We start from the raw sequence: 23035 nt of genomic DNA, 5'->3' as shown, positions 1-23035 counted from the left end.
ATTTCCCAGCATTCTTTGCCCGTGGCACTCAAAAGGGAGAGTAAATGCTAAAATTAAGTGTTATATAATGTTTTTTAATGGTTAGGGAGATTTAGTAGTGATTACTGTTTTGTTATGCTAATTTAGAAGAGTTTCTGTTAATGTGGGTTTTCGTCATGGTGACAAAGTGGCGCATGCTGCTTGGTTTGAGTTACATGTTGTACTCATTCAGTAAGTGCTATACCATGCTATTGTTAACATGTTAGAAAATTAGCATTTTTTGTCTTATTAGGGTTTACAGTGAAGTAAATAAACCATTTGATTTGCAAGAACTCAAAATAAAAAGGTTAACTAAAAATTTAATGTTAATTGCTATCAAAATGTATGAGTTTGCTAACTCAGTACTTCAAGTTGGGAGCATTTAACATGCATGAGTACTACTAACTCAAAACTTGATATTTCTGCTTATTTAAAATTGGGAACATCATAACTAAAAAAAAATTTATTTTGATCACCTCAAATGTTTCGAGTTAGCCCAACTTATATGGGTTTACAGTGTACCTGGTTTTACCTGGTCTTCCCACCTATCCAAGATGATGTTCAGCCAATTTTATGGTTTCAATCTGGTCTTTAGCTGGTTTAGCTGATCTCACCCAGCCTGACCAGCTGACACGTAATAGTCCAAATAGATCAACCTAACCAATCTGGCCAATGTAGATAAGCTAACCACTAGATTTAATGGATTAAAACAACAACAACAAAACAGCTGGTTTAGCTGAACTCAACACTTGGCCAAAACTGGTGTTAAGTTGGTTTTATTGTCTCCCAGCATGGCCAAGCTGGTCTTTAGTTGGTTTCCCGGCCAAACCAACTGACAAGTACCCAAAACCTCTCTAAAACCATCAAAACAGATCCATGCTGGAAAACCACCAAAATACATTAGGCTAGTTAAAGCTATTTTTCAGCAGGGTTCTTTTGTTAGACGAGCTAATTCACAGCTAGAGAGAATAACTATTTTCTTGAATACTTGAATAAAACTTGAATAAAATACTAAATTAACCTTTCGAAAGGTCAAGGTGACTGCTAGTTGGGGAAGAAAAAAGGAAACACCCAGGGGACGTTGATACATAGAGCCTGGGTGCTTGAAAAAATTCCAAAATAACATGGTCTAAAGTGCATCCGCATAGTAGCCATACATTATGCATGGCCTTCCGTATCCGCACACAGCCAAACGATGGGACACCATTGAATAAATCCACTGGAGCACTGAACAGTGGGCCGAGGAATGCACATACTGATAAATAAATGGGAATATACACACATCTCATGCCTTAATGAAAAGTGTCACCACAATGGAGGTGACAAACAGCGGTTAGCTTCCTAGCTAAACCAGAGAGTATAATTGAGCCTTTATAATATGAATCAATTCAAAAGCACTCTAAAACTATGCTTTATTCATTCTTCCTCTTATAAATTGTTCATCTGCATACAGTAGCGCAGACAACACAAGCAGAATTTATACATAAATAATCAGAAGGCTGCGTTAGCGTATGTTCAGGGAGCTCTCAAGACATGCTGGGTAAATGTCAGCTATGCATTGTAGATGAGTTAAGCCCATATGTACTAACTCAACTAACGGTCTCCCTGGAAACACTTTTCCAATAAGAAGGAACCTAGAGAATGAGAAAGATGGCATAATCCAGATTTAATGACAATTGAGAAATACACCTGCTGCAGGTTCACTCGTTTTGGTGCCGGTTAGACTCGAAAACAAAGTGAAGCAAGGCAGCAAATGAAAGGTTAAACTCAACGAGTTCAAGTAAAGTGTAGAGGGCAGCTAGGTACACCTGTAATGTTAGAAAGCACTTTGCCTTAGGACAAAATGGCTGACAGAGTCAGGCTTTAACGCTAGGCTTGGATGTAGACCGACAGATCCATTCAGATTCATTATACGGTGCCAATGAAAGGTTAAGCTAGGCGATACGACTCAGGCAGGGTGCTCTACAGTTTCAAACTGCTGGGGTCATACGTTGTGACATATCACAGTGGGCGACAGTTTAAGCTCCAGCCACTGAGGTCCTAACCTGAGCATTTAATGCTTTCAAAGAAAACAGTTTCCTCCACATGCATATGACTAAAAATTAAGGCCATATCGCTCCAGGTGAAAATGTAGAGATGGTACGCGGTGCATATTGAAGAGGAAGAGGAGATGTTGACAACATACAGAAAAAAAATCAAATAAACAAACAAACAAACAAATATACAAACATTTACATATACAGTATATGAAGCCAAACAGGTAAAAAAATAAAATAATTATGTAATTAATATGTAACAAAATATAAATTAATTAGGGCTGTCAATCGATTAAAATTTACATTACATACTCTGTGATTAATTAATCTAAATTAATCGCATACATAATTTTTGCTGTGAAAGTATTAAATATTTCAATTCAAATGAATCAATGCAGGGTTTTTCCTGGGTCAAAAATGGTCTTCGGTGGTGAAAGACATGGTCATCCACACAAACAGTAAAAAGTGCCCTACCCACATGATCTGCAAGCCTGATACTGACAATAAAGTACCCGTCACACTCACTGTAATTCTTTTTTGCCCTCTTTGCAAAAAAAAAAAAAAAAAAAAAAGTGATTTTATAGCTTTGTAAGAGAAGATGCTTTTTTGCTAAACCTGAAAAGTATTAAAAAGTAGCATTTAGAAGTTATATTAACTAATAATATAATTTTCTACCATATACAATTGAATGCACCTAGCTAACAACAACTTGCTTTGTTCTGGTTTCACCTCACTCCAGTCTAAACTAACTGATTTTATAGGTAGGCCTAATTTACTACACATTGTCATTTAAATAACCTGAAAATATTGTGGATTATTAAGGCTAATTTTACTAACCACTCTTGCTAAATGGGCTAAGCACACTTATGTTCTCATTTCAGAGTTAATGATTAAATGATTAACGAGTAAATGATTCATTATAGACCGTGTGGACAGATCAGTTGTTGTCATGATTCATTAAAATGAATCTGTTCAAATGAGTCATTAGGTCACGAATTGGACATTAGCGGACGTTGACGCGTTGCGTGCGAATCGCAACTGTTATTAGGACATCGCAAAAGATTTGTCAACACAGAAAACACTTAACCACTGGATAGGATTTTCTTTTTGTTTACTGAAAGTGTGGTTTATGTCAGCTGCATGTGCAGGGCGCCTGTCATTCTCCGAATGCGCCTCGTGAAACATGGATTCGGTCTTACGAACTTTTAGCATTGTGTCAGTTGATTTAGATGTGTGAGGTAGAGAGAGTGCAAAGACGATGCTTACTTTGAGAGAGCTCGCGCGCACGAGGGAGGAGCCCTGCTCGATCTGTCCGTCAGCGCAGCAGTCGTCTCCCTCCTTCATTTTACAGTCGAATGGTGGCTAGAACGGCTCCAGGTTCAAAGGTCAATACGGAGTGGATTAATCTGCGTTATTTTTTTTAACGCGTTATTTTTTCTCAGATTAATTAATCGAAATTAACACGTTATTTTGACAGCCCTAAAATTAATATATACAAAATTAATAATAACACTCAAAAATAAATACATAAAAAATAAACATAATAAAAATAACACTGAGAATGTTTATAAAACATATATATATATATATATATATATATATATATATATATATATATATATATATATATATATATATATATATATATATATATATATATATATGTTTTCGAGCTACATTCATATGTGGTTTGAAATCCTATTCAAATTGCATTTCTGGAAACCCGTTTCAATCTGACTGCTCTGATATTATTTTGCGTGGTTTACTGTATGTGACTTTCTCGCGCCACGTAAAATGTAAGCGTCAAACGTTGTTATAGGAAACAAAGTTGTGTTGTTACAAAGTACCGGACGAGCAGAAAATGACACTATAACGGACACATGTTTTGAATCCGGCAGAGACGAAAGCACGAAATAAAGTCGCACATACCTTCCGCTGCCCCATAAGACACAGTAGTCCCGCGCGGCGGCTACACATTGTTATGTTGTAAATAAGACAACATCTGTATTGCAAACCCCTCCATGTTGCGATTGTTGCCGTATACCTAAAAACGCAAAGTCAGTGACATAGAAACCAATGCAGATATTGCGGAAAATGAAATAGCGGCATGGGACACACAAATCGGATTACGATACACAATCTGGACAGTCAATAATTTTAGATCAGATTCCAATCAAATACACAAATAATCGAATTTGGATTATCTATCTATCTATCTATCTATCTATATATATATATATATATATATATATATATATATATATTTGGATTATTATTTGGACCGTGATATCAAGTCGGTACTGCTTTGAATGCTGTTGAGCAGATTCATAAACACCTCTGATTGGCATTTGTGTTCACGCACTCATCAGATACGTATGTCTGTGATTGGCTACAATGATCAACACACAGGAGCATTTGTAAGCACACTGAAGCGTTTGAATTGGTGAAGAGCGTTATTGATGTCTATTTACAACATGTTTTTGAAGTGTTGATCATTGTAGCCAATCACAGACATATCTGATGAGCGCGTGAATACAATGGCCAATCAGAGGTGTTTAAGAATCTGCTCAACAGCGCTCAAAGCGTCACATTTTTAAAATTTCAGTATCGACTTGGTACACTAACTTGGACTGACAGTGTGAACTTAGCGTAAGTCTCCACAAAAATTTTCCCATTAAGCCAAATAAAGACAATAATTAGCCATTGTCTAAAAAAGCACTAGGCTTTGGGCAGTGTTATCTGAAACACTTTGTTAAATGATTCTATAAACCAAATTGGGTGTCAAAAAAAGTGACATCCAAAATGTGCAGTGTTGGGGGTCATTACCTTACATCTAGAGCAATGAATGTAAAAGAGAAAGTTTCCCATTCAAGTGTGTATTTGTGTATGTGTGGTAACAGATATCAACCCACAGCTCCTCGCAGGGAGACCGAGCCACATGCGGCGGATATTAGGGTTCTCTCTGCAAGCTCTCATTACTGTTCCTGTGATGCTCCGAGTCATTCTTACAGGGATTAAATTGGCTTTCCTGCATCGTTAGCCTGATCTATGAGGGGGGCATTGTTTAATCATATTATAATTAAAGCTTTAAGTCCCTCCAGTCATCACAACCTAATTATCAATCAAACAGGGTGTCATATACAATCACACGCTACCTGACAGAGGGTAAAAATTTAAGAAAAAAGACAGATTGTTTGCTCAACTCTCCATTAAAAGACAATGAATGCCATTTCATGCCTAACTTTCTCAAACAAAACTGTGAATTAATTCTAACATGAGACAAACTGTGGAGAAAAGCGAACTGATATTTGTAGGGCTCTCACACCTTCTGCATCATTACCTTCACAATATGCCTGCACTGCCAGCTTCAAAGTATGGAAATCCACATTCGTCTCGATCCATATGGATTTTCTGGATGTGCTCCAAACAGCAGGTATCATTTCCCAACCTGCACTTCTCCACCACATCTTGGGACTGACTCTATTACCATTTACGGTGGCAGAAGGCAGTTTCCATTAAGCAGCTTTGGTGTTTTTCATAAGCTCTAGACAAGAAGCTGTCAGCGGGCAGTGTGAGCGACGGGAGTGATAAAGACTCGTCATTGACCACAGCTCTAAATGACACACGTCAATATGGATTGGATGGGACCAAAACATGCAGCGCTGCTCTGTCAGGCATGAGTAGTGTTTGCACAACAGAGAGTGAGCAAAGGGGAACGACAGAGATTGATGGTGGTCTGCCGTGACCAGAGGAAGCGTGAGTGACGCTGAAATAGTGGGCAGGGAAGTATGGGATTGTGTTACCGAATGCCCTGGTGACACCAGATAACAACAGACATGATGGAAACATCCAATTTCTGGCATGGAAAAATCTGGAAATGGCAGGCAAGTGTGTGTGTGTGTTGAATTGAATAATCCTTACATATTATTCATATTATGTATTAAAGGGGACCTATAATGCCCCTTTTACAAGATGTAATATCAGTCTCTGGTGTCTCCAGAATGTGTCTGTGAAGTTTCAGCTCAAAATTCCCCACAGATCATTTATTATAGCTTGTCAAATTTGCCCCTATTTGGGTGTGAGTAAAAACACGCCGTTTTTGTGTGTGTCCCTTTAAATGCAAATGAGCTGCTGCTCCCGGCCCCCTTTCCAGAAGAGGGTGGAGCTTTAACAGCTCACGCTCCGGTTGCTCAACAACAACAAAGCTGGAGAATCTCACGCAGCCAAAATGAGTTGGATACTGAAACTTCGTAACGTTGCAGATGTTGTTTATGCTCAAACAGCAACATTATACACTAACTAAAGTTAAAAAAAAGTGAAATGATATTCAAGAACCTCTTTAAGAATTTTAAATAAGTAAAAAGAACTAGAGCTTAATAAAACATTTTCTATAATGGAACAAGGGAATTGATCATTTAGCTTATGTGATTCATATTTATATATTTAAACATATATTCATACAAACCACATAAACCTTATTACCTTTCTGCTCTAGATACCCACAACCATTTGCGTTCAGTATTCTATTGAAAATCCATATCAATCTCAAAGAAATATATTTTCCCCGTCAGTCCTGGATTAACATCTTCATATAAAATGTATTAGGAAAATTGTGAAAGATGGACATTGATATTGCAATAGATACATGGCACAAAAAGAATGAATAAATGTTTGAGATTTTTTAACTGAATTGCATTAAATATGTAAGTAATCGCCGGGGTAAGTGGGAAGTAATAATCAATACAGGAGGACATCATTACCAGTGCATGAACATTTTGCCAGGCATCAGTCATGTTTCTCTCTAGTTCTCTGCTGAGCTTATTATCTTCATCTTCTGAGTGATTACCTCAGGCTAACAATCAATATGAAAGCATCATCCCTATTATTCCACACGTAAAGGGCCAAACACCACAAAGAGAGGGAAAGAGAGAAATAAAAAAGAAGGCAAGAAAGAGGGAGAATGCATTTGCCTCCTTCAAACATTTGATCTTTTGAGATTTTCAAAGCATTAAAATCAATGTGGCACCAATTTAATTCTATCCAGTTAAGCTGAAAACCCCCTGTTCCATCTACAATAAATAAATGAAATCAATAATATAAAATAAAACAAATCAATATTATTCACACTATTTATTATGTAAATTGTATTTATTACTATATATTATGTAAAAAAGAAAAAAGAAATATCAAAACTTATTTAAAAAAACAGAAGATTAAAAATCAGTACGGCCCCTGATCTCTACTATCGATTAACTGCAGATATGAAAATACAACAAAAATACCACAACTATTCTAGGCACATTAACCCTAATTATTTTCTATATACATTTTATTATATATAACCAATTATTTTCTGTATGCATATTACTATATGTGGTCAATTAGTGTTGGGGGTAACGCATTACAAGTAATGTGAGTTATGTAATCAGATTACTTTTTTCAAGTAACGAGTAAAGTAACATACTATTTTTAAATGTTCAATAAAATAAATAAGTTGCATTTACTCATCTCACTCGCACAAAAACAGACTCAGTATTCCCCAAAACTAATTATGCAAAATGCAAACTCTGAATATTACACAAACCTGCAATAATTAAACATGCTAAATTACACAAATATACTTTATGTATTTAATCTCACTTTATTAACCATAGTCTTTGCTGCTGACCTTCAATGATACAATTCAACCATACTAATAATCTGCGACCTCTACTGTACAGGTGAGAATTCGCAAATTCTTCAGCCTGAGGCTAATTCATTTCACTTTTGTTGTGAAAGGGCCTTTACATTTGCCAAAAATGTTGCTTGTTTTGTTGTTGTTGTTGTTGTTATTAGGAAAGAAAAAGTAACACAAAAGTAACGAAACACATTACTTTCCATAAAAAGTAACAAAATTTGTTCCTTTTTTAGGAAGCAATGGGATATTGTAACACTACTTTCCATAAAAAAAATTAAGTAACATAATTAGTTCCTTTTTTAGGGAGTAACATAATATTGTAAAACATTACTTTACATAAAAAGTAACTAAGTAACACAATTATTTATTTTTTAGGGAGTAACGCAATATTGTAACATTACTTTCCAAAAAAAGTAACTATGTAACACAACTAGTTCCTTTTTTAGGGAGCAACGCGATATTGTAACACTACTTTACATAAAAAGTTACTAAGTAACACAATTATTTATTTTTTAGGGAGTAACACAATATTGTAACATTACTTTCCGAAAAAAGTAACTAAGTAACACAACTAGTTCCTTTTTTAGGGAGTAACACGATATTGCGACACATTACTTTCCAAAAAAAACAACTAAGTAACACAACTAGTTCCTTTTTTAGGGAGTAACATAATATTGTAAAACATTACTTTACATAAAAAGTAACTAAGTAAGACAATTATTTATTTTTTAGGGAGTAACACAATATTGTAACATTACTTTCCAAAAAAAGTAACTATGTAACACAACTAGTTCCTTTTTTAGGGAGCAACGCGATATTGTAACACTACTTTACATAAAAAGTAACTAAGTAACACAATTATTTATTTTAAGGGAGTAACGCAATATTGTAACATTACTTTCCAAAAAAAGTAACTAAGTAACACAACTAGTTCCTTTTTTACTGAAACTTCGTAACGTTGCAGATGTTGTTTATGCTCAAACAGCAACATTATACACTAACTAAAGTTAAAAAAAAGTGAAATGATATTCAAGAACCTCTTTAAGAATTTTAAATAAGTAAAAAGAACTAGAGCTTAATAAAACATTTTCTATAATGGAACAAGGGAATTGATCATTTAGCTTATGTGATTCATATTTATATATTTAAACATATATTCATACAAACCACATAAACCTTATTACCTTTCTGCTCTAGATACCCACAACCATTTGCGTTCAGTATTCTATTGAAAATCCATATCAATCTCAAAGAAATATATTTTCCCCGTCAGTCCTGGATTAACATCTTCATATAAAATGTATTAGGAAAATTGTGAAAGATGGACATTGATATTGCAATAGATACATGGCACAAAAAGAATGAATAAATGTTTGAGATTTTTTAACTGAATTGCATTAAATATGTAAGTAATCGCCGGGGTAAGTGGGAAGTAATAATCAATACAGGAGGACATCATTACCAGTGCATGAACATTTTGCCAGGCATCAGTCATGTTTCTCTCTAGTTCTCTGCTGAGCTTATTATCTTCATCTTCTGAGTGATTACCTCAGGCTAACAATCAATATGAAAGCATCATCCCTATTATAAAAAGTAAGACAATTATTTATTTTTTAGGGAGTAACACAATATTGTAACATTACTTTCCAAAAAAAGTAACTATGTAACACAACTAGTTCCTTTTTTAGGGAGCAACGCGATATTGTAACACTACTTTACATAAAAAGTAACTAAGTAACACAATTATTTATTTTAAGGGAGTAACGCAATATTGTAACATTACTTTCCAAAAAAAGTAACTAAGTAACACAACTAGTTCCTTTTTTAGGAAGCAACACGATATTGTAACACTACTTTACATAAAAAGTAACTAAGTAACACAATTATTTATTTTTTAGGGAGTAACGCAATATTGTAACATTACTTTCCAAAAAAAGTAACTAAGTAACACAACTAGTTCCTTTTTTAGGGAGTAACACGATATTGTGACACATTACTTTCCAAAAAAAGTAACTAAGTAACACAACTAGTTCCTTTTTTAGGGAGTAACACGATATTGTGACACATTACTTTTAAAGCTAACACTGTAGGGTTAATTCTTAAGGGTTAATATTTATGTATAGTGCATACATTCTTCCATTTTTATTTTCATATGTGCATTTCTGTTACATTCATGTTACATTTCCATACTGTTCCATGATTCTAGGAATTTGTTTGGTCTGCATCCAAAGTATACAGCCATGGACACGGAGCTTTGAAGTAGCACAGCCTGGCATACCGATGACTTTTTATCTTATGAATTGCTTATGATTGATTTTCATTTGGGAAGCTTTCAGAGTGCTAGTATATGCAGGTCTGAGTTCCTCAGAGCAGCGTGTTACTTTAAATGGCCAGGAAATTACAGACAGATTTCTGTCAAGCATCTTGTTTTCTTCTCACACTTTCACTAGTTGGTGTAACAAAACCTTGGCCTTGTCTCGATAGAGAGACAAGATCACGCGTAGTCATGGTAACAGGTGGGACCAGAGATCAACGTGACAGACAAAAGTACCTCCACACTGGCTAAATTCGCTCAGCTCGGTTCAAAACTGTCAAAACACTTTCTTCACAGTCCTATCTTGCTGTTATATGGAGAAAAATCACAGCTTTTTTTAATTTGGCAAACATTTTGTTGAATATATCACTAAATTCAGTGCAGATATGCAGTGTTTTTACTTCTGTGATGTTAATTAGCATGCATCCTCTGTACGACATTAAACAAGCTGTCTTCCTTAAAGCGTCACAAATGCTGCCAGGTTCTGATAGAAATCAGAAATGTTTGTAGGAAGTAAAGGGAACTGTGAAAATGGATTCTCAGCAATATTGCCAAGTTCTGTTTAACAGTCCCAAGACTAATGAATATATGCATTTTAATCTTTTTCCACATGCATAATGACTTAAGCATCCTTATAAACCGAGGATTAATGTACGATCTCCCTCCACAAAGTGTCACCAGGCTTAACAGTTTTCTCCCAATCAGTAATCCCATTACCCATTAAGTTGCAGACAAACAAGATGAGTGAGTATGCACTTTTTTTTTTTTTTTTCTGTCATATTAGACAGGGACTAAAAAGTACCTGCACACTAAATTGGCATTGGTAAGATTGCTGGGCATGGTTCCATTCAGCTGATGGACACCACCTGCAGTGCAATCACTACTAAAACGGGCACCAATTCCACAGGTCGCGTCGCTGGAGTCGAAAGAGATCAGGTCCCTTCAGAGAAAACTTTTAAATTATCCAAATTACAACAACCATAGACTTTCATCTAACGTCAAAACTATTTCTTCCAAAAGGGCTGAGAATTTACTTCTGACAGACTGATGAATTTGATTGCAATATATATTTCTATGGACTTTACATGTGTAAAACACACCACTGTCTTAAAAAGCCATTTTCTGTAATGTCTATTAAATGATTAAAAAATATAGACAGTTTTCTTCAAAAGTTCTATTTTAAAATGAAAATGCTGTTATATATTTATTCCATATTCTATTTCGAACCCTGATAATTAGCATTCTCTCATCAATTGTTTACTTTTTATCCATGCAATTAAAGCCCACATTTGGTCATCCTTCCGACATCCTGTTATATTATTTAACTACCTTGGCTCATTGACAACACTGGGCCTGTTAAATAATCTGATTAAATTGTTAACCTGGCTCCCTGGCTGAAAACCAAATTGCAGTGTTTTATTTTTTATATATTTTAGACAGCTGTAAATGTGGGAAATAAATGCCTTAAAACAGACTCTCCCGCTGCTTGTTTACTGTCACTATTACTCTTAGTCTTTTTTTTAAACAGTGATGATCCTTCCAGCGATGAACCAGACATGAAGTTCGTGTCTGTGGGAGCAGCTTTATACAGACTGAGATTAGAGAAAGGTCAACAGAATAAAACGGATTGATGGCGCTCACAGCTGCTAGCCGAGAGGCTGAAAGCGGCGGCTGAATGACTGAGTCTGCGGACTGTGGCGAATGCGCTTTTGTGCTTTGGCCGTAAATAGGCTTGTATCATATCATCATCCTCAGAGCGGGTACAGAAGATTTACTATTTGTCACCTCGCTCACACTTGAAAATGCTCAAAAACAAGTGGGCTAGCTAAAGCCGCTAGTTTCCGCACTGCTAAGTTCAGGTAACGGTCACACAACTGGTGTATGTTGGTATCTGGCTAATCTGACTAGCTGCTACCATATGACAGATGAATCTGTGCCAAAACACAGCAGTTTCTATTATATCAACACCAAATGATAAGGAAAAAGTTAACTCTTTTCTTGTTATTTTTTATCTATACACATAAATATGGCTAATTTCATTTTATTATTAGCATTTAGCATTGTTTTTACCCTGCTGTCCATGAGTGTGTCAGATGCTGAGACTCATTTTTAGCCTTTATCCTACTAGTTAAGAATGTAATCTTAACATAAAAAGGCTTATAGTGTGTGCATACAGCAGTCTTCAAGGAATCTTGTTTTTAAAAAAAAAAATCATGGTAATCTCAGAATCTGGAGGGCTAGATAAAGTAAAAGGTACCTTGCACTGCTAACCTGCTATCTTCAGGCAATGGTGAAAAAGGATTAGTTCACTTCAGAATTAAAATTTCCTGATAATTTACTCACCCCTATGTCATCCAAGATGTTTATGTCTTTCTACAGCAAAGAAATTAAGGTTTTTGATGAAAACATTCCAGGATTTTTCTCCATATAGTATACTTTAACGGCTACCAACGGGTTGAAGGTCCAAATTGCAGTTTGCACGATCCCAGACGAGGAATAAGGGTCTTATCTAGTGAAACAATCAGTCAAAAAAATAAAAAAATATATACTTTTTAACCATAAATGTTCATCTTGCACTGCTTTGCGATTATGCAATCACGTTGGAAAGGTCATGCGTGACGTAGGCGGAAGTACCAATCTAGTGTCTACAAAGCAAACTTGCAAAGTCAAATGCCATTTACCAAAAAAGGAAAAAAAAAAGGAAAACAATGATGTCGGATGATTTTGGAGTTAGAAGAGAAAATGAGATGTTGTTTTTCACCCTACCGCGGTACTTTCGCCTACGTCACGCGTGACCTTTCCAACATTATTACGTAACGCATGGCGCATTTGTGGTTAAAAAGTATATACATTTGATTTTTTTTTTTTTTTTTTCCGCTAGATAAGACTCTTATTCCTCGCATGGGATCGTGTAGAGCCCTTTGAGGCTGCATTGAAACTGCAATTTGCACCTTCAACCCATTGTACCCTGGTGTTGTCCGCTATATGGAGAAAAATCCTGGAAAATCCTTAAAAACTCTTAATTTCTTTTCGACTGAAGAAAGATAGACATAAACATCTTGAATGACATGGCAGTGAGTAAATTATCAGGAAATTTTAATTTTGAAATGAACTAATCCTTTAACTACTGTAGTTTTGTAGTTCTTGAGAATGAGGGCATGTCGAACAACAGGTCGATATTAGCATCTGGCTAATTTGAATGAATTTGCACCTAATACTTTTGTTTGTTTGTTTTTTATGAACAATAAAATATATGAAAAGTGTTTACTCCTCTCTTGTTGTGTTGCTATCTGTTAGTTTAACTTTATTATTAGCATTTAGCATCGTTTTTACCCAGTTGCCCATGACTGTGTTGGACCTGCTGTAACCCATTTTTGAGCAGTAACCTACCGGTTGAGAAGTTTATCTTTATGAGAAAAATATATAAAATGACAAATAGTGTGCATACAGCAGTCTACATGGACTATGATAAGAAATTCACTTGTGCTAAACCCGCTAATCGTGTAGATCTGAGTCTTTAATGTGTCATGCTCCAGCCACGTGACTGAATGAGATACGTTCTGCTTTGATTCTGCCCAACAATGACTCTCCACGTCAATAAAATTCTGACAATGCGAGAGATACCAAGGACTTGTCGCGAAGGATCAGCGGACATCTTTAAAATCAAGATCACCTCAAGGGCAAGCTGACAAACATTCAGGCATACTTCACGCTTGCCTTGAGATTGTAATCACTGAAGGAAAATAACAAAAAAGGGGGATGGGAGTGAGGAGTTAAGGTATATTCTGTCAGAGAAATGTTCAATCTAACAGTGGCATTACAGTCGAAGGCCTCAATATCTTCGGTTCAGTTGTAAAAAAGCAAAGATGTCAGAAAATAGATAATTGTGAAAACAGAAAACTACAGCGCTTCCCTGCTGTTCTTCTACAAGCTTATTTACGAGGAATGCTTAAATGGATTTGCGGCAAATAAACATAAATGAGACACTTGGCCTACATCTGCACCTCAGATTAGTCTACTCCAGTGTCCTCTGCTGCGTTATTGTACAAAGCAGACTAATTATGTTCATTCACTCTGTACAATATGGTATCTGTGAGAGATCTGATTTCAGGCCACAATTTTCCTGCTGAATGCAGTTTTCTCGATCTCACTCTATATCTGTCTTGATTACTGCAGCCCTTACTGTTTCTCTTCATTCTTTTTGGGACAGCTAGTGCCTGAGGAGAATGAAAATATAAATGTCTGATCCGTCTCTTGTGTAAAGTGCGATTTTTGCCACAATTTTGCCATCTAAGGCAAAATTTCAGTGATCGGAAAATACATCAAAATCAGTCTTTCGTCAATCCTTTTATTTTTTTAGTAATATCTAATAGAAGTTGTAATGTTTATTTCATAATGTGCGGGTCTGAAAAGTCTGATTGGTTCTAGTGAATCATTTGGTTTAGACAGTTCAAGTAAAACGATTCAATAATTTAAGTCCCTTTCAGTTCTTTTAACAGAAAACGTCTCAGGTTACGTATGTAACCCTGGTTCCCTGAGAAGGGAACGAGACGCTGCATCATGACGCATTGGGAATGCATCATGACGCAGCGTCGACAGTTCCCACAAAAGGGAACGTCTCAGGTTACGTATGTAACCCTGGTTCCCTGAGTAGCATTCCCAATGCGTCATGACGCAGCATTGACTTGGGGGCTGTTTACACGACACCGTTTTCAACTAAAAATGAGAAACTTTTTATGCATTTTGGCCGTTCATTTACAGGAAAACTGCATAAAAAATTAAAATTAAATTAATTAAACGTAAAAATCACATAACTCAATATGCAACTAGCAAGTAAACACTTAGCAACCATTTTAAACACCCTAGCAACACCTTAACAACCACACACAATCCCTCGTAACCACCTACGGTTCTGAAGGGAACAGCCAATGTACAAATTAGGGCTGTCAACTGATTAAAAACCAAATGAATTGCATAATATGCCAATTAATGAATCCAAATGAATTGAAATAAGATCACATAATCAATATTCAGTCAGAAAAGCCTCCAGTGAAGACAATTCAGACCTTGCATTCTTGTGGTATGGGTTTCCATATGAGGCATGGGTAATTGGCACATTCCCTGCATGCTACCTGCAGTGATTAAGAAGTTTCAGAGTAGGCTGGCTTTTCTGCACAGGTCGTTCCACTATCCAGTGATTATACCCTCGGTCCTGAGCCGCACACACACCGCCCCTCTCACCTCCCGGCCGTCAAGAAGAAAAACTGACAGCAATTACATGTGTGAGCACACTTGCGCGTGGGTGTGGACAAACACTCACATTCACGCTAAGACGCTTTTACAGGTGTTCGCATCAGTTCTTATAGAGTGACAGTGCTGGCACTGACTGCAGACATTATGTGTGATTCCCACAGCCTGCGTCTCAAATCTTGGCAGCACTGTGACGGTTGCATCAGAGTCTTCCAAGAGTACATATCAAAGTAAAGCACTAATGTGCTTAAACCATTATGCTAGTAATACAGGCCTGTAGTGCAGACTGCTTTGTTGCATTGAATGTGCTTCATATACCAAAACCACGGTTGAATTCACACTGGCAGATGAACTTATTGCTTAAACAACATGCCACTTTAGAAGACAAAGCAGTAGTTAAGGATTAGCTTCCCATCCTTAATATAAAGTGTAACAGTGCCCATCCCCCTTTTTCAGTAGCACTGGATCCGGAAATATTTTTCCATAGGAATTTTTTAAAAAGTCTTTGTTAAACTGTTATAAGCCATGAACCAAGCCAATCAGCTATGAGGTGAATCACAACACTACAAACTTTGATTTGGAGCAAAAAAGTATTTGAAAATCAGACCAAAATACAAAGGTACAATACTATATACTTGACGTTTTTAGTGATGATAAGAACTACAATTCCAAGAAGCATTGTTTATTGCAAAATATGCATATATACCAACATTTAAGTTTTTTGAGAGTGTAGAGAGATTGACTCGATTACGTCATTCGCAGTGTTTCATGGAAGTGGGCGGACCTAAAGAGCTATTGTGGCTATTGTGACTCTCTGATTGGTGGAACTTTCTGTACCGCATCATGGGTAATGGAGTTTTTCCACCAGAAATCCTGCTGTTAACAATTATTTTAAAAAATAAGCTGAAATAATGCTGGCTGATGGTAGCCTGGGTGCCAGCCCGAACCCCGCCCACAACATTTTTTGGACGGGAAGTTCGGTCTGGACTCGATCCATTGTGGAGTAATTATGCTCGGCTCCCAGAAGGCCGAGCCAATCAAATTGCCAGGGCGGGCTTTAATCGATGATGGACAGGCTATCTGCGGTTACGTAACCACCCACGTCATCAAAGAGCGCTTGGGTTGAATTGGTTTTCACCAACGATGACTGCAGCTGGAGAAGTAAGATGTTTAGATTCCGCTATCACGTCTGTAATAAAAGAAATCGACAGCGCATTAATTTTAAAAGACGAACAAAGAACCGCAATCAAGGCATTTGTCGATGGGAAAGATGTGTTTGCCGTCCTTCCAACGGGATTCGGCAAAAGTTTAAGTACAAGTTCAACATACGTCACTTACTGCGTTGCTCTGATTGGTTGTAGGTCTATCCAATTGAGTGCAGAGTTTTTTTTTTTTACTGGTTCGGTTAAGACACGCCCTATAATTCAAGTGCAATGGAGCAGTATCAGACTCACATTCTGCCTAGAATATGAGTATGACGAAGTCAGGCTAGGCTGATGGCTTCAGCAGAAGCAAATACCATCGATTAACAACCTCGTAGTTCACAGTAGGGTTGCCTTTAGATTTATAAGTTATTAAAATCATTTTTCATATGGAATTTTTACTTTCGGAACCTGACTGTTGCGCTCTATATAAGCTCTTAATCAGCTATTTGTCACTTAAAATACGTAATAAGCTAATATATATATATATATATATATATATATATATATATATATATATATATATATATATATATATATAAAATAATGTATTTAAATAATTATTATATAGAATATTTAAATTAAGTTGGTAAATAGTATCATAAAAATAGTAAATAAAAATATGAAAATATTACAATTACATAATTATAATGTTGCAACATTAATAATAATATTAGTAGTTGAAAATAAATGTAAAGTTTATATTTATAATAAAAATTCTAAGCCTTATACAAAGATTTTTTAAAACAAGTAAAAAGTCTTTATCCAATTGAATCCAATTTTTGTTTCGTATTATGCTCACAACCATCAAATACAACTAAAAGAGGCACTTAAAGGGCACAAAACAGTGTCCTCTTTTAAAGAATGATGATTTTGGCTCCATGCTGGTCGGAAGACAGGAACCGTCTTTCAGCTTATCTGTTTTTAATCAACAGATGTGTCCCCAAGTGGAGCAGCTCCATGACGACCAACTGTCCGTCACAGGCTGATAATAGAAACACTCAAAATGCATCAGAAATCAAGTAAAAACGTTGCATGTGTGTGTGTGGGTGTGTGTCATTCATGAAATTTGGCGGAAATTCTACTACATTTAAAGGGAGATGGTTTGTTCATATAAAAATAATTTCATGTCAGTTTGTTCAGGTTCCAGAAGTCAAAATCTCATTTATTTTTTTCGATAGAGAAATTTGACAACATTTAAACCTTTCAAGACATACTGACCATGCGCTCAGAAATTGCTAATCAGTGATTTATGCTTCTGCTTAATCCACATGTCAGTACCAATTAGAGAAGGTTTTTTTTTAATATATGACATTAAATGGACAAGGCTTAAATGCATGTTTGAGCTTTTTTAACTGAAATCAACTTGCACTGCTATATCTTAAAATATGTTTTGTCTCAAGATACACACCAGTAATGTTTTTTTTTTTTTCTGAGGCACGATTACTTAAATATCCTAATTGAACTAAGGTCTAATCCTGGCTTAATCTAAGCCCTGTCTGTGAAACCAGGCCATAATCACATAACAATAAATATTTAAGTTGCAGATGGCATTTGTGTTAGTATTACATAACAGTGCACATATGTAATATGGTTGTGTTGTCCCATTGGAGAGGGTGTCCCACAATCATTATCGCTTCATGGCTCTGGTATTACCCATATGACCTGTGTTATGTCACACGAAATTCATTTACCCTCAGTCTAATCACATGACTTGCCCCAAGCGCAGCTGTGAATGCTAGGAAATTTGTCATTTCTTTCTGTCCTGCATAATATGAATGAACCAAAGAAGCTAAACGTCATAATAAGATGTTAACTACACATTTAAATTATAAACAAGATCATATTTATCCTAAACGTCACTAGAAGGCTCTCTTGTATATGAGGCTAAATTAGGATAGTTACCCACCAAGATAAAGGAAAGTACATGGACACATGTTTTTGTTAGCACTTTCCTTTTTCTAAGGATAACACATGTTCGATATCTCACTGGAAATCCAAAAGTACTCCTCTCCTTGGAGGATCTCCAAAGGACGTGCTAACCCTGCAGAGAAGATGGGCCACCTCAGAGGAGCTGTCCTGCTTCCCTGGCTTAAAATATCACGTTTAGTCACGCGCACACGAATACACACAGACGCAGATGCCTGTATGGATAAAGCCCTATGCACTCAGCTGATTAGTGTTTGCTTGTTGGACAGGACTGTGATGACACCTCTGCTATAATTATGAAATCGCTTTACTTGATTTGCTATAATCCTGAGACAAAAGCCCAATGACCTGCTAACGCTGCCACACATTGGTTTCACATAATCGGCAAATAAATAGGTAAACACGTTCAAAGCATTTTCTAATGATTTAAAGATCATAATATACTGTAGAGCACAGAGCAAAGACAAAGTTTACATTGGATACTTTAAAACATAATTTCTGAAATATAATTTTATAATGTGTGATATACATGATATATATGTGATATGCCACCAGAAAGTCAAATATATTGCAAATTTATTGTCATAATTTAGAAATAAAAGGCAATTCCTACCCTGATTTTAGCCCTCTTATCTGAACGCTCTGTTTTAAGGGGCGTGTCTGCTGTGAGACTTCAGTGTAAACGCCCACTGCTGTGATTGGCTAACATCTTTGCATATGAAATAGCTAAGTATTACTCTCTCGATTTAGCATGTTTTTACTATTACAGCTCTCAAGGTTAACTAATCGTGAAAAGTGCTGCAGATCTATGGCATTACATTTAGATCGTGGCATGAAAGGTTGCAGCGATGAACATTGTAGCCGATCACATGCAGACCTGCCAACCTTGGAAAAATTTTTTGAGTACCAGTGTGACGGGACGGGGGGTGGGGGGGGGGGGGGGGGGTTTGTAATTTTTTACATTTTTGAGAATACAATACACAAAGCACACACACCCATCTTTGTTAATCTAATTTTGACTGTTAAAGTTTTTTTTAATTTGACACAATTAAAAATTTTACTACACCTGCTCAAAAGCATTTTTTTAATACATGATTAATCTTGCATTGCATAATGTGTTCTTATACAAACTGACAACCACAAGTGAATCGCATTCGCATATATTTAATATGGACTAAAATTTTTTGTTTGCAATTTCAAGAAGGCTATATTTACATAGGCCTACAACTAACCTGACAGTTGAGTCGTTTATACAGGTTTTGTAATGAAAACTAGTCTACAATTAAGAAACCCTTAGAAAACAGTAAACATTGAGTTTACATGTGATCCATTTCAAATACTTAATTTATTATTACAATATCCAAATATGATACTAAATCCCAAAGAAAAAAAAAGGGTTTCTATTTGTAGCGTGCTGTCTTTGAATTATAAACAAGACAAACATCTGCTGAATAAAGGTTAGCCAATACAAACATATTTATAGAAAACAGTTGACAATGAATAGAAAGGACCAATAAGAGCAAACGAATCGAGTATTCAAGAATATCAAGAAGTTAGTCCGACATATAACGAGGGGTTGTGTTAACTAAAGCGTCCGTCATTTACCGAATATTAAAAACACGGATGGATAATTCAAAATGTTTTCTGACAAAAAAATAACACAAGCAAGAACAAATTTTAAACCAAGCACGGCAATTTTCATTTTACCTCTCTGTGTGCGCGCGCGTTTGTGTTTATGAGAGAGAGCTCGCGAGCAGCATTGAAACAGCGGTCATTTTAAATGCATAAGTAACTAATGTGCTAGTTTTCATACAAAATAAGTAGGCTATGTAACATAATTAGTTACTTTAGTTAGTAATAACACAATAATGCAACACATGTAGGCTATATATGTTTCTCAACACTGAGAATAAATAAATAAACGCCTGTTTCTCCAGACTCGCGCTTGTCAGTCAGTCACACATCACAACATTTTCATAATCAGCGATTTCAATTTTATTTAGATTTGTTGTTCAACATTACTTGTGCATTTTATACCCGTTTACCTTAAGAAGTTAAAAAACCGTGAGTGTGCTGTCCTCGCTTGAGAATTCAGTCACTGAGACGGCGGGAGTGGAAGGAGGGATTGAGCGTGATTTTGTGTTGCTGTCGATTTGCAGTCTCTTTTTATTGATAGGCCGTACGCATTTGTCAATCATCCCCGCTTGCTATTTGGGGAAATAAACCCAGCGCTGATTGGTCGAACTCTTTTGCTGGATTTGAGTACTAGTCGTGCACAGAGGAGTCACCGGGTTTTTGCGTAGTATAGAGTGACAAATCGTACCAGCGTACTTTGAGGTCAAAATGCGTACCTGGTACGCAAAATGCGTACATGTTGGCAGGTCTGCACATGTTGTTGAGCGCATGAAAGCAGTGATCTCGTCATTGCAACTCAATTTCTGCATACTAATGAATGCTTTCATCATAACTAACAGTGCAAACGCGATGTAACTAAGATATTAGTTGAATAAAACGAGAGTTTTGGAGCGAATCCAGATGATAAACTCGCGCTGTTTGATTGACAGCTCCAGCGACTGCAAAGGGAGCGTTCTTTGATCGCTTTCTATATCTAATTAAATCACTGTTTAAATAACAGATTATTTTCATCCTACTTAGAGGAACAACGTGAAGTTGACCGCTTTGATTTACTGACAAATAGACAAAGAACATCTGACTGTACATGAATCATTACATATCAGATCAGGCATTAGAATTAACACAGTTACTTACATGTTGTTGCATTACTGTCGAGTTCATATGGTAAAAGTCTGTTTGCAAAGCCTGTGCTGAAATGCAATTGATTTACCAAAGAATCCATAGTGAAATGTACCCAATATAAATAAATAATGCTCAACTGAGACATTCAAATGGTTGAAAAAAAAAAAAAAACCATATTCCTAGCATTAGGATCCTTTGAAAATTAATGCTATTTTTAGTCCTGTATCGCTGTTCTCTCTTCGTCGTCATCTCAATAACATACCAGTGGGCGTTGCAAATGTTGCAATGATGAAGTAGGCATTGATTTCTTCTGCAGAGGTGGCATTTCACCTATCTTTAGGCACATTCTGGGATAAGTCGTTTGCTGGGCCTGGCTTTTATTGAACTAACAAGGATGTTTTCAGTTCTGAAATTTACAGGATATTCAGTGTTTCACAACAAGCATATCATGGTGCATCCTTGGTTGCTTATGGTGTTAGATAAGAAATTAAAACCTGCAGGTGTCTGTACGCCAGTGTTAATCACAGCAACAATCAATGGAGGCTTGAGAGTATAGAGAAAGAAAGAAAAACACATTTAACTTACAGCTCGAAAAGTTGGAGATTCTGAAAGAGTTGCCATGAGAGAGTTGTCAGAGGGTTCCCGGACAAGTTTCTGCAGGGGAGAGAAAACAAAGAGAGAGAGTTTAATGATTTAACACTGACTATTTGCGACAAGGTGATAAAGAAAACACAGGGGAGCCAAACAACGGCAGTGCGGCGACCAGCCCAAAGTTAAGAGAATAAGTCCAATGGCACGCTACCTTGCAGCCCGGCAATTCAATAAACAGAGACTTGGTCATTTTCAAGACAACAAATTAAATTGAGGAGAAGGAATCCTGGAGCCTTAAAAGCCACTAAACTCAATACAATGCTAAATGACTGTGAAGTAGATAAGGCATGTTTTCAGAACAGAGTTTTCAGATGTGGGAGGCCATGATGGAATCATTAATCAAAAACAGAAGTGAGGGTTTCTAAATGATGTTTGTGTCAAGTCCAGTCCAGTAACTAATACAGTTGGATGGCACGGAAATTAAAGGTATAATTATTAAGGGGATAGTTCACGACCTTCATGCCATCCCCAATGTACAGTAGTGAGTAGTGATTGATTACATGTAATCTGGATTGCTGTACGTAATCAGATTAAAAAAATTAAGTACTTGTAATTAGATTATATTTTTTAGTAAACTTGTAATGGGAATACAGTCAGTTTTTTTTATGGATTACATGATATTCTCACAATGGCAGTAAATTATTCATAATTCATTGATTCTCCCTACTACTACTTTTTTTTTCAAAAGCCTACAGGTTAATAGTCACATGACATGCAGGTAAACAAATAAATATTTAATCTTTTTTAGTAAGTGTTTTATTTTGATTGTTTTTATTTTAGAATTCTATATTTTGTAGTTCCTTCACAAACCCCACTTTGGGAAACCTTGACGTAATGTAATATTTAATGCACTTCATGTTGTGCATAACGAAAAGAATGGAATATATTTTCTTTCTCTTTGTGTTTTTATATCAATATGGTACAAGATTTTCCTATTCAAATCAATGTAATAAACGAGTTAGGTAAAAGTAATCTAAAAGTAATCAAAAAGTAGTCTGATTATATTACCTTTAATGTGTAATGTCATGGATTACATTAGTAACTACAACTTTTGTCATGTAATTTGGAATCAGTAATGAATACAATTTGTAAGTAATCTACCCAGCACTGCCAATGAATTTCATTTTCTCTCTTCAGATCCACAGCAATCGTGACGGTAATCTATACAACTCTAGTGAATGAATCAATGTCCTCTGAAGAG

At 36.1% G+C, this 23035-nt stretch overlaps 1 protein-coding gene across 7 annotated transcripts in view; it reads right to left on the bottom strand.

Annotated features, from left to right (window-relative positions):
• The window catches only part of ntrk3a (neurotrophic tyrosine kinase, receptor, type 3a), a 264992-nt gene that overhangs the window by 142319 nt on the left and 99638 nt on the right, over positions 1–23035 (bottom strand). For all 7 annotated transcript variants that reach the window (XM_048157761.1, XM_048157762.1, XM_048157755.1 and 4 more), the window contains exon 4: positions 21769–21837. In XM_048157761.1, the coding sequence (XP_048013718.1) occupies positions 21769–21837 (69 nt within the window). The remainder of the gene's footprint in view (positions 1–21768; positions 21838–23035) is intronic.

This window comes from Megalobrama amblycephala, linkage group LG15 (assembly GCF_018812025.1).
Source record: "Megalobrama amblycephala isolate DHTTF-2021 linkage group LG15, ASM1881202v1, whole genome shotgun sequence".
Taxonomy (NCBI): Eukaryota; Metazoa; Chordata; class Actinopteri; order Cypriniformes; family Xenocyprididae; genus Megalobrama; species Megalobrama amblycephala.
The sequence above is the reverse complement of the archived record's forward strand: the minus strand, read 5'-3'. Positions and strand labels throughout refer to the sequence as shown.